Source organism: Petromyzon marinus, chromosome 6 (genome assembly GCF_048934315.1).
Source record: "Petromyzon marinus isolate PM22_M1 ecotype Great Lakes invasive population chromosome 6, UKy_Petmar_22M1.pri1.0, whole genome shotgun sequence".
Classification (NCBI taxonomy): domain Eukaryota; kingdom Metazoa; phylum Chordata; class Hyperoartia; order Petromyzontiformes; family Petromyzontidae; genus Petromyzon; species Petromyzon marinus.
This window is the reverse complement of record NC_133672.1, coordinates 14,429,130-14,441,148: the sequence shown is the minus strand read 5'-3', so window position 1 is coordinate 14,441,148 and position 12,019 is coordinate 14,429,130. Positions and strand designations below refer to the sequence as shown.

The 12,019-nt window shown below is 50.1% G+C and overlaps 1 protein-coding gene across 8 annotated transcripts in view; it reads left to right on the top strand.

Annotated features, from left to right (window-relative positions):
- LOC116939429 (signal-induced proliferation-associated 1-like protein 2) overlaps window positions 1-12,019 on the top strand; it is a 110,534-nt gene that overhangs the window by 78,847 nt on the left and 19,668 nt on the right. For 7 of the 8 annotated variants that reach the window (XM_076065108.1, XM_032947742.2, XM_076065106.1 and 4 more), the window contains exons 12-14: window positions 3,170-3,298; window positions 4,278-4,390; window positions 9,128-9,243. In XM_076065108.1, the coding sequence (XP_075921223.1) occupies window positions 3,170-3,298; window positions 4,278-4,390; window positions 9,128-9,243 (358 nt within the window). The remainder of the gene's footprint in view (window positions 1-3,169; window positions 3,299-4,277; window positions 4,391-9,127; window positions 9,244-12,019) is intronic. The other variant, XM_076065109.1, reaches the window with a different exon arrangement.

Below are 12,019 nucleotides of genomic sequence, written 5' to 3'. Positions count from 1 at the left end.
ACATCAGTGACGATTATCTGAACCGGTCCCGGGCCTCCCCTAGGTCGACTCAGCCTCAAATGAGTACCTGGTGCGGTGTGTAAAACATCGCCACTGGGGAGACAAAGGCGGTCGGGCGTGGTGCTGGCCACCCACCCCCTCGTGTACCGTTCCGGCCTTCATAGGTGCTCGCTAACAGCACTTGCCCCTACAGTCTGTTAAGGCTATATGGGGGATCTTTGTTATGGATACACTGGTCCTCGCCACAAGAATGTGGAATTTCCACCACTGGCTCAGGCCTATCAACAGAGATGTTAGCTGCCTCCGGTAGTGTGAGGAGTTCCCACCATGCGTGCATTTGTCAGGGTAATGGAGGTAACGTCTGGCTGGCTGGTGTCCGGTGAAGCCGATGGTCCCGTGCCGTACGTCTCCTTGTGGATTTGCGGCCAGCGTTAATTCAATCTAGAAATTGGAACGTTCCGAGGGTTAATTAATCTCATTGCTTTGTTGTGAAGGGTCTCCATTTTACATTTACTATTAATTGGTGCAATTTGTAAAGGGGGGGGTCCCACAGGAATATTTTTTACAACATACAGCAAATGTTCAACGCCACGATTACAACGGGAATATCCTCGCGCGCAGGTCTCGCCCGAGACCCGAGACTCTTGCTCTCTCGTCTTAGGGTGTTGATCGCGTTTAAAATGATGCACGTAACAATGATGGCGATGATTTTGCTGTCGGTATAATACTTCAAAGTTATTCCGTAAATTTGTAGGTGGCAAGACTGTACCTCTCGACATGCATCATGACAGATCACAAATTGGTCTCCTCCGTGCTGCGGTACAAGATTAAACAATCTATCAAGGTCGCAAGCGCTGCCAATTAAGCCCAGCTTTTGTGGAAACTGCACCTCCGATATGAGACAAAAAACTTATAGCAAATGCATGCAGCCTTCGTGTGATTGCTCTTGGGTTTAGCAGCAGCAACAGCAGCAGCAGTGGCAGCTTCCAGAGCGTCAATAATAATGGGCAGCCAGTCTTGAACAGTTCATGTCACCCAATTGCATATCTTCGGCCTGCAGATGTTTGTTTACATTTCCATGCCGCTGACACTGGCTTAGTTTGCCGTCGAGAAAATTCCAATTTTTTGTTAAAATACATATTAAACGCAACAAAGTTGCGATTTTTTTTCAAAGTATCTCATCAACTGGCTGTAAATACTTTGTAATTGGTGTCTGCCTGAAATGTGCTCTTGCGTGAAGCTGGCGCACGTATTCTTTGGATTTAAATAGAAATCTGGAATGAGGTTTTTTTTTTTAATCCGCAATTTCGATACCGCAAAAAATAAACCGAAGCCCAAGTTGCAAAACTGCTCTCAATGTAACGCGTGATTGGAGCTGTCTTCTCAGTAGGCTCGTCTGATAAGCTCGTCGAATGTAGCTTTTCCTAATAAGTGTATTTTATTCCAAACTTTTTAATCCTCTTTACGTGCATTACATTCGCCACATTTTTTTGGCTCACATGCAGGTCTGCGGCTTGCACGTCTCATTATTGCCTCGGTGTAATGAAGATGGCCTTGGTCCGCTTATAATCTCGCTCGAATGGAGGAACAGCGTCGTTGCAGGAATTTCTCTCCGACTGTTACCCGAGGCAGCTGTAGCTCGGAAGTGACGCAGAAAGACTCGAGCGTCGTTTTCATCCAGGATTGCGCCATTGGTGCGTCGGCATCAAACATAGCATGACAATATTTTCAACTCGCCCGGCGCATACTACGGCACCGAGCTCTTGTTCAGAAGCCAGGCGGTCGTGCCGGGGTGTTGTTTTTTTCTTTTCTTTCCTGTGGCCAAAACTCCCGGGGACCATATCTGACGCACGCGTGATGGTCGGACGCGTCGGATTGGAGTGGGGGGATTTTTTTCGTTATCTCGGAAACGGGAGAGAAGAGGGGCTGACGGTGCTGCCTTCGAGCACCGCACTCCACGCGTGAACGGACGTGACTCACCGTCTCGGCACACGGACAATCTGCCACTGCTTTCTTTCAGCCCTGTTTACTCGGAGACAATGGTGGTGCTGCCCCCCTGTACGTGCGCGCACTTAGTGTCGGCTATAAATGTATTTTGCGGAACAATTTTTAACTTGCGCACGACTACACGTGCAGCCGCGATCTGTCATTTGCGTAACTTGTGGGTACATAAATTATGCTCCGTTAACTTTGGGGTTTACGATAGCCGAGTGCCATTCAATCCCGCGGCGATTCCAGAGAATTGCCATGGTTACAAAATCGTGATTCGATACGTCAACTAATGTTCTCAGTATTATTTTTAACATCTCGTTTTTACTGTTTGCGACATCAGCTTAAAGATAACGGCATGCAATTTGCGCAATGTGTATGCCATCGATCCTCACGCACACGCTTCGTTGCGTGTATCGTGAGCTCAAGCGTCGATTGGAATCAATGCATCATTGCTTGCCATGATAATACGGCGATATCTACATTTCACATTGCGCTTCACATGCTTGATAGTTTGTGGTATTTCTCGCCTCGCTAATCACGGTAACCGGGCGGGCGGGCGGGCGGGCCGGCGAGCCACGGAGGGTCTGGTGTGCGATGCCCACCCTCGGCTGCTGTAATAGTTGAGGCTTGGCGCCATGTCCGGTGCCCTCGGTGCTAGTGGGCTGGGCTTTTAGCACCGCCGATAGCAGGAGTCGGTGACGAGTGACAAGAGCCTCGCCCACAAGAAAGCAAACGGCGCCCGCGTTGATTTTAGTGGCGGTTTTGTTGCATGACTAATCAAGGTTCATGCGTTTTGGCTCAACATCATTCAGCTTTTGGTAACACTGGGAAATCCCGCCGTGGCTTGAAAGCGCCGGCTAAGTCTGCTAAGTGGAAATCTGTGTTAGTGGCAGGTGGAAGATTGATTGCCGTTGTAACGATTTTATCTGAAGCTTTGCGAGGCACGGATAAAAGCAGGCTCTAAAATGGTTCGGGGCAAATGTCTGATAACGCGACGTGGGTGGTGGCCGTTACATTAATGTCTCCTTATCTGCCCTGCCGCCTTTCTGCATCCCTTTGTCCTTTCCCCTCGCCCATCCTGTCGCCCCGCTCTCCGCGCTCCTCCGCGTCCTTGCGCGTCCTCGCCGCACCTTCCCGCTTCTCCCACGCCGCCCCGTACCCTCCCCCGCCTCGCCAGGGGGGCGACGGCGGTGGACGGCCGGCCCGTCGGAGCGGAGCGGCACGCGCCGCACCGGGGCTCCCCGTGCGCGCTCGCCCTGCCGGGAGACGCGGGGCCCTCGCGCAGGCAGAGGCCCACGCCCGACGGGTACGCGCCGTGCGCGCAACTCGGCCCCGCATTTCGACAGGCGTCAGCACCTCCTCGTCGTCACTGGCGAAGGATCCCGTCGTCGTTAATGACATCGACATCACGACCGCCGTTGTCGTCGTCGTCGTCAACGGCGTCGACATTGTTTTTTATCGTCGACATCGTTACCATTGACTTTTGTCATCGATATGATAATTAATGATCTACATTGTCTCCATCATCGTTGAGGTGGCCGAGTGAATATCAGGAGAGTCGCAGTACCAAGCCAACATTGTTGGGACACCCTGGGTTTTAGATACCCACAAAGAATCACCGTGTCATGCTTGCTTTGTAGATGAAATTGGCGTTTTCCAGCTGGGAGAATTATAATCCTAGCTACAATTCGTATGCGATGAACATTATTTGCTGTGCATATAAAGATGCCTGTCTTATTGAAGCGGCTTCAGCAGTAGTTCTGTGGAGCAACCTTCCAAGGCCCTCATCCGACACGGGGGGGGGGGGGGGGGGGGGGGGTGCAGCGGCAGCTGCTGCCAGGGCTCCCGTCAAAATGTATTCGTCTCATATCTCGGTACTAAAAACGGCAAGAGTGCCGGTGGGAGCGTGGGGAGAAACACCACTTTCATCGGCATCACCGTTGTTATCGTCATCGTCACCATCGCCGTCATCACCGAAGGACGAGGATGACAGCCGTCGTCTCCGTAGGCACGGTGTGCAGGTGCCCCCCCCCCCCCCACGTTCGGGGGGGGGGGGGCCCCCGACGCCATTGCTTCGCCTCCGTGACTTGCGTGCAAACGGCGCAATCCGCATCACGGCGGTTCATTGAGCAAATTGATAATTGCACGTGCAATTATGGTGACGCCAATTGCATGACCTTGCTGCGTCTTGGTAGGAATTTATTGTCTCTTTATAATTCGTTTTTTTTGCATATGTGTACATATATTTATTTATCTGTGTGCGTGTTTCGCCTGCCTCTTTTTAGCCAGAAAATGCCGGCGTCCGTCTGCCAGGACGCGGTTGACACTGAGATGAGCGTGGACGAAGGCACGAGGAGTCGCAGCGGAACCCTCGAGAGGGAGAAGCCGAAATCAATTGGTGGGTGCAACAGTGCTGATAATCGCACTCCAGGCCCCGCTGACTCATCGGCCACAATCGGCTTTTCTCAATTACGAGCACAACCCTAACGTAATTAATTCACCATTGCCTCCTATCGATCCTGGAAACGCGACTTACGCCATTTATGAGTCATCTCCGCTTAAGATCGCAGCTTCGGTTGGGAGGGGATGGACCCTGAGTGGAGGGGAGAAAGGGTTTGACCGTGCCACTTCTGCTTATCCCCAACACCGAGCGGGTTTAGGCTGCACTCCAACCGCATTCGCTCTCACCCTACCCTGAAATCGACCCAGCATTCTGATTTTGTATGACATTTGAACATTCATTAATAATTCAGCATCGTGAAACAATCAGCCAACCGAGCTCCGGTCAGCTGGCCGATGCCAGCTGTCTGGGGCCGGCACAAGAGCAGAGGATCTCGCGCAAGGCTGCACGGTCAGCGCGCGCTGTTTTTGATTGCATCCATTTCTCAGCCACTCGAACGATAAATGTCAGCTGTCAATTTACATTCTCGTCCGTCGCCTCGGGTTTGTATCATCGGCATTGAACAAACGGCGGTCTTGGCATCCCAGATTATACGATGCATTTCCATCGGCGTTGAAGCTCGCAGCAGAGGCGTGCTATTGCGTGATGCGCCGGGAGAGCAATAGCCACCGAGGTCACGATTACGCGGACACGATGCGCTACTGCGCAATAGCAGCGGCCGCTTCTCGTGATTGTGGGGGTGGGGGGGGGGATTTTGACGCATGGTGGGGTGGCGCCTGCCTCCGTCCCCGTCACTCGGCCGCCTCGTTGACCCAGCAGTCGCCCGAAACGGCGTGGGCGCTTTTGCCCGAGAGTCGCACGGGCGGCCTCCTCGTGGGATGCAGGGAGAGCGAGCCGAGCTCGCGACGTAGCCACTCGTGAGCTCGGAGGCAGTGGGGGGTGGATAAATAGGGTCATGTTCATCTTGACGTGTTCAGACCGACTTCATTGAACAATCGTGCATGAATGAATTGTGTTTTGAAATTAATTTAAGGTGGGGTTTTTTGGTACGATTACAGGTGTAATCTCTGAACATCAATTTTGTTTCGCCTCAATTCATTCGGGGTTCTTGGTGGAGTTTTGTAAACGATGGATTTGAGGTGACTCCACAGGAAGAAGAAAAATATATATGATTTGCATTAATAGATGCAATATTCACTTAAATAATAAGCAATTAAACATTTTAATGCCAGTATTAACATAAATGACATGACCATATGTGTCCTGACTTTTGGGCCATCCAGTATATTTTTGCTAAATATTTTCTGGCATTAAAAGTGGGCACCTACGTGTAAGCCTCTGCAGTGAGCAATCTTCTCTCAGCCATGAGAAGAGCATCAGGAGGATGCTCACGTCGAGGATTGCGTGGATACTCTTTGGTTCTATTCGGTAAAGTCACGTAGGTAAAAAATAAAACAACAAAAATCACGACGTTTTGGCCACAACACAAGTGGCCTTCATCAGGTTAAGGGGACCGTACTGTCACGAGGACAGCGTTGGAGTGAAGACAGTCCAGCCCAGGTCGCATCCTTTTAAGCTGTGTGGGAGGAAACAAAACGCTTTGACAAAGGAATTAGCATAAAATGACCGTAAAGCACAAGAGGACCGGCACGGAGGGGGGGAGGGGGTGTGAAGTGGAACATAGAGGACCGGCACGGGGGGGGGGGAGTTTACAAATGTAGGTGTGAAGTGAAATAAGCTTCTATGAAAGTTTGGTATATCACTATTTGATAAATACCATTGAAAATTAGTTTAATGTTTGGTATGATTTAGAACATCTTTCCAATGGTTGCTTAATTTGAAACCATCTTCTCGGTTGAAATTGTGTCTGTGTTTGTAAATATGAATTGCCTCATGGATAAATCTCTGATGAAAACCCGTGGGTTTACAAAGGACCTTGGTATCGGAGGAAACTATATCGTGATCACCAACAGCGTTGTAGCAGTGGTCAGCTACGGCAGAAGAATTCGTTCTGCCGTGTTTCAAATCTGATTTGTGCTCGCGAATTCGGTCAGAGACATGTCGTTTCGTCTCCCCCGATATAGCAATCACCACAAGTGCAGCTCAATTTGTAAACCCCGGAGTACTGTAAGTCAGGAATGACATCCTTCACGGATGGGATCAGATCACGAATTTTGTGTACTGTATTGAACCGGACCAGGATCTTGTGTTTGTTTAGAATTTTGAAAATCTTTTTAGTAATGCCTGCTATATATGGTAGTGTGATGGTTTTGATCGGAGTATCAAGTGGTTGTTTCTGTATGGAGGAAGAAACAGCTTGGCGGATGGTACGGTCAGAGTATCCGTTTCTCTTGAGGGCCAGATGTACATGTTTTAATTCACTAGTCAGGTGGTGTTGGTCCGAAATGCAATGAGCCCTGTGGTATAACGTTTTGATGAGAGAATTCTTTTGAGTTGGGTGGTGGTGGGAATCAGGTTTCAAGTAGGAATCTGTGTGGGTGGGTTTCCTGTAGACAGAATGTCCCAATGAGCCATCAGGTCTCCTCTCAAACAAAACATCCAAGAATGGCAGCTTGCCATCTTTCTCCACTTCCATGGTGAATTTGATGGCGGGATATCTGGAATTGATGTGGTGTAGGAAAAGGTTTAAATCTGGAAGGCCATGTGGCCAAATGACGAAAGTGTCGTCTTCATATCTCTTCCACAGGGAACGTCTGAGGGTGGAAGTCTGGATGGTGTCTGATTCAAATTCCTCCATGAAAACATTGGCTATCACTGGTGACAAGGGATAACCCATGGGGGTACCCTCATTTTGTTTGTAGAAGGTGCCATTCCAAGTAAAGTAGGTATTGGTGAGGCAGTGCCTAACCAGCGCAGGTGTATCGGGGTCTAGTCCATGTTGTACCAAATTTTCAATTATTTCAATGGTATCAGGTACTGGGATCTTGGTGAACAGAGAGACCACATTGAAGCTGACAAGGATATCGTCAGGGGACAGTACAACGTCTTTGACCATAGAGACCAATTGGGCTGAGTTAAGTACTGCTGAGGAGGTCTTGCCAGTGAAAGGTAGCAAGGTATCTGACAGAAAACGTGCTAGCTTATAGGTAGGGGAGTTTATCGTGGATACGATGGGTCGTAGTGGGGTACCTTCTTTATGAATCTTGGGGAGGCCATAGAATCTAGGGGGTCTTGCAGCAGAAGGTTTTAGGGAGGGACGTTTCGTTGGTTCGATTAGGGAGGTCGAACTTGTGATGATCTTGTTTTTTATCGTTAGGCTATTAGTAGAGTCATTTAAAATTTTTGAGTAACTTCCATCATTGAGAAGGTTCTGGATTTTGTTGTTGTATGAATCTTTATCCATAATTACAGTAGCGTTGCCTTTGTCGGCTGAGAGGATGACTATATCATTTCTGTTTTTTAAATTCGCGAGTTCAGAGCGTTCATTTTTGCTGATGTTGCTAATGGGTTTCTTAGCATTCTTAAGAATAGTGGCTATTTCAGCTCTCCCAACGTCTGCTTGGATGTGTCCTACGCCTTTGAGGGCTACATCGACCTTAGAGATGATATCATCTACAGGTATATGTTTTGGGGTGTTGTGGCCGAAACGTCCTGATTTTTGTTGTTTTATTTTTTACCTACGTGACTTTACCGAATAGAACCAAAGAGTATGGATCCTTGCAGTCACGAAAGCTTCAAATCTAGGATTGCGTGGATGTTAATTCGTAAAAAAAAATAAAGTACTTACATGAAATACAGCGCCGTAATTCGTGACGGCCCTGCGTTGTAAGTCTGGCGCGATTGCCAAATGTAATAAATAATAATAATTGCGCAATCCGGCGTTTCACGAACGCGAGCGAGTGCCGCGCACTCAAACTCGACGTGACCTTCGCATTTCGCGCATTTGTCCGGATTGAGTGCGCTCGTGCTGCCGATTGTAGCGTTGGACAAATCGTTGCGTGCCGCGGTGGTTTATAACTGGGGGCTGCGCGCCGCCCCGGATTTGGCTTCTGTGAGCCCCGAGCGCACTCGCTTGACCCCGGCGTTCTCTGCGGCGCGGCGACGCACAAACGAGAACCCGTGCCTAATCCCACACCTGAAACTCTCCGCCAGCGCGACGTTTCAGATGTGAGAACAATTTCTCGCATTTTGTCGTCATAGTTATTTGATCGCAGACCAGCGAAAATGGCTTCCTGGCCTCTGTGTGGATTTTTGCCCGTCGCGATGGGCATTCCTTCCTGCATTCAAACGTACTCGTGAGAGATTGGCAAGCGTTCCGGTTTGTAGAACTCCTTGGGGGGAAAAAAAAAAGTCTCTTGTAACTAATGCTTCCCCGCATAAATTGCTGTTTTCCGTGTAGAGTTACTTTGCGTAGTATGCAGACGTGTTTGGTTACACTCATCGGGGTGTGCAAGGATCGTTGGCCACAGCTGCAGCCACCGCCGGCCCCTTTATTTTTGTTTAATGGACATTAAGATTCACGTCACGAATGGGTCCTCCTGCGTCCTTTAACGACGCCAGTGCGCGGTTGCCTTTTCGGGGGCAGCCGTCCGTGCTGCCACAGCTTCACAAACCCAGCGGCGGCTCTGCAGCCCTCGCGTGCTGCGTTCATTTTCGGGGCTCGGTGAGTTATCGTTTCTCATTCGGCTTCCTTTGTTTCCCTCCCACTCCTCCTCGCGATGAACGTCACCACGCTGATGGCGGTGGCCGGTGTGTCGGTGTCGTCCCTTGCAGAGCCCATGTGGCACGTGCCGGCGGGGAAGGTGCCGTCGTCTTACCGGGACAGCCCCACTCGCCGGGTGTCACGCCAGGATGCCAACGGGAGGGACTCGCCGGGCAGGGCGGCACAGGTAGCGTGGTGCAGTGTTGCAACTGTACGGCCGTGGTGTGCGGGGGCGGTGCGATGAGCAGCAGACGTCACGCGAAACCACAGAGCGATAATTTTCTGACGGATAATAATCATGCTTCAATGAGTTGAAAATGTTGTTGATCCAAACTTGTAACGCACCTCACACAGGAACCACAGACAAGCAGGAAGGGCAGCCAGGCGGTGAGCCAGAGCCATCAATTGCCCAAGCAGTGCGCAGTCCTCTATATATAAAGATGTTTTCAGACAATTAATGAAGAAAAGCGGAGCGTCCGGAGGAAGCCCACATGCGTGAGGGTAGTCCACGTTTTTGTGAGGATCAGCTTCTCCAGCATCTAACATTCATTGATTTTCCACAAAGTGCTATCCATTTTATCAGCCACGATGAGATGATAGGTCAGAGTCGATCCCCCACCCCGTTTCGGCTGCGGCTTGTGCCCGCTGCCGCAGTGCCGCGTGGCCAAGCGTCGACTCCTTGGCCACTTCGTTATCGGTGACGACGCCAAATAAATAAACGAGGCTGTGTCTTTGTTTTCAGGTCGCGTCATTCCTTACCTCAGGATTTCAAACGGCACGCCCAGCCCTGCTTGAGGGGGGCGCTCCTTTTATCTCTGACCTGCCCCAACAGCGAGCGGTTTGTCAAAACAGCTGCACTCGAGGGGGCGGGGGGGGCGGCCTTCAAAAGGCATACAGAAGCTCTAATGATGTAAAATAATCTGCAATAGGCAGGCCGGCTGCCTCTTTCCCTTTTTAGCCCCTCGCGCTCCATTACCCTCAGCCAGCGTTACCCGTGGGGGGCCGGGAAGAGGGATCCGTGGGGGCAGCCAGCGGGGAGAGCCGTCTCACTCGGCCAAGACCGCCGTATTTGCCCTGAGGTAGGGCAGGAGGGTGCCTTGATGCGATTTGGCAGTGAGAGCCATGCAAAGCCGGAAGATTCCTCGTGTAGCCTTGAACAGATTGTTGGGTATCGTGCTCGTAAGCGAGTGCCAATTAAAGCCAGCGCGGAGCGCGGCGGGTGGCGTGGCCAGCGCCACGCCCGGCCGCCTTTGTCTCCCCAGTGGCGATGTTTACACACCGCACCAGGTACTCATTTGAGGCAGAGTCGGCCTAGTGGAGGCCCAGCACCGGTTCAGATAATTAATCGTCACTGGTGTTGGCCGTGAGCGGGAATTGAACCCGGGTCGCCGGGTTCATAGCGCAGCGCGATAATTGCTACACTGCTGCTCCCCACACAGACACACACACACAGATACACACACACACACGTGCACACGCGCGCGTGCGTACTTTTCGCGCGCGTCCTTCCAGGGTTTGCGAACATCCGACACGAGGGCACCGCTCATTTCACTGATTCCAGGGTAAATGTTACCGCAAAAGGTACAATACGTTGAGCACCATGATAAAGGTCATTCTCTGCTGGGAGCTTGAATTAGCGGACCACAAATCAAGCGGCTTGAGATGAGATTCGTGTGGCATGCTCGCCCAGGCAATTACCGCTTATCCCTGCTGTTCGGCACTCGGATGATCCCCCCCCCCCCCCCCCCGCTCTTATTGCTCTTCGTGTTAATTAATGATGGGTGATAACTTGACTTCTTAATGTTTATATACAGTATTTATCTGTAGCGCTGCGTTTAGAGCGTTTTGCTTGTACGTGGAAGGTTGTGAATACAAATCTCAGTTGGGGGGGTGGGAGGCGGGGGGGGTCCATGCAGCTCATCATCGTTATTTCTCCAGGGTGGATAAAACGAGTACCATTTTTTTGGGAAAGTCAACGGCAACGGCTGTGTTTTCATTCGATAAATTAATTGGGTTAATAGCTACCATTTCGCCCAAACATTTTCAGAAAACAATCGACCTCCTTGAAACTTGATATGCTCGTTTTTGCTACCACTTGATTCTTTGGTTGTTATTTTGAAGCAGGTTATTTCTCTACAAAGTCTTGAGAATGACGTTTTTATTTGCCGGATTTACACAAACCATTGATTCAAATCTTTCTTTATTTTCTCTTTGCTCCCAATTTAATCCCAGTATGACTCAGGGCGTCAGGAAATGAAGAATCGATTAAGAGCGCCTTCCGAAATAGCACACAACTCTTAGAGAGCAGCCTACGGATGGAGGTATTTAAATATCGAAAAAATTATGGGCAAGGAAAGATCCCCACCAAGATGATGATCACTGAGCAGTCAATCCGAGGAAGCTGGCTTGTGGAATCGGCAGGAATTAAAAGGTCTCATGGTTACCTGTTGAGATGTCTGGAGATTTAACAACAAAAAATTACTACGGTTGGAGTATCTTCAGCTTGATGAGCTTCTTGTCCCATAACAGTTCAGACATGAAGTCCAATTCCCGGCCGCCATAATTTACCTTTTTAATTAAAGGAGATATATCGCAGAACGTTCCGCCCCTGCCTGATACAAAGACAAACGTTCATCGTGCGATAGTCAAACTAATGTTATTAATGGTCATATCTAGAATTTGATACATTTTAAGTGCAGGGTCAAATTTAACATGGTGGTTTTTTTGTCCGTGCACAACTCACTGCACACGAGGACCTTGTTTAATCACAGGTGGCTGATACCCGGATGTGAACTTCGGTTCACAGCTCGGTGCGCTGACCTCTGAGCCACCCCGGCCGCCTCGATAATTTTAGTGCAGCGCGCTTTGGTTTCGTTGCCTGTGGGCGTTTGAAGAAAATTACCATCGTGGTCCGCGTTGCTCGACCAAGTCAGCGTTGCTCCCGAGAGAATAGGGCTGCTTTG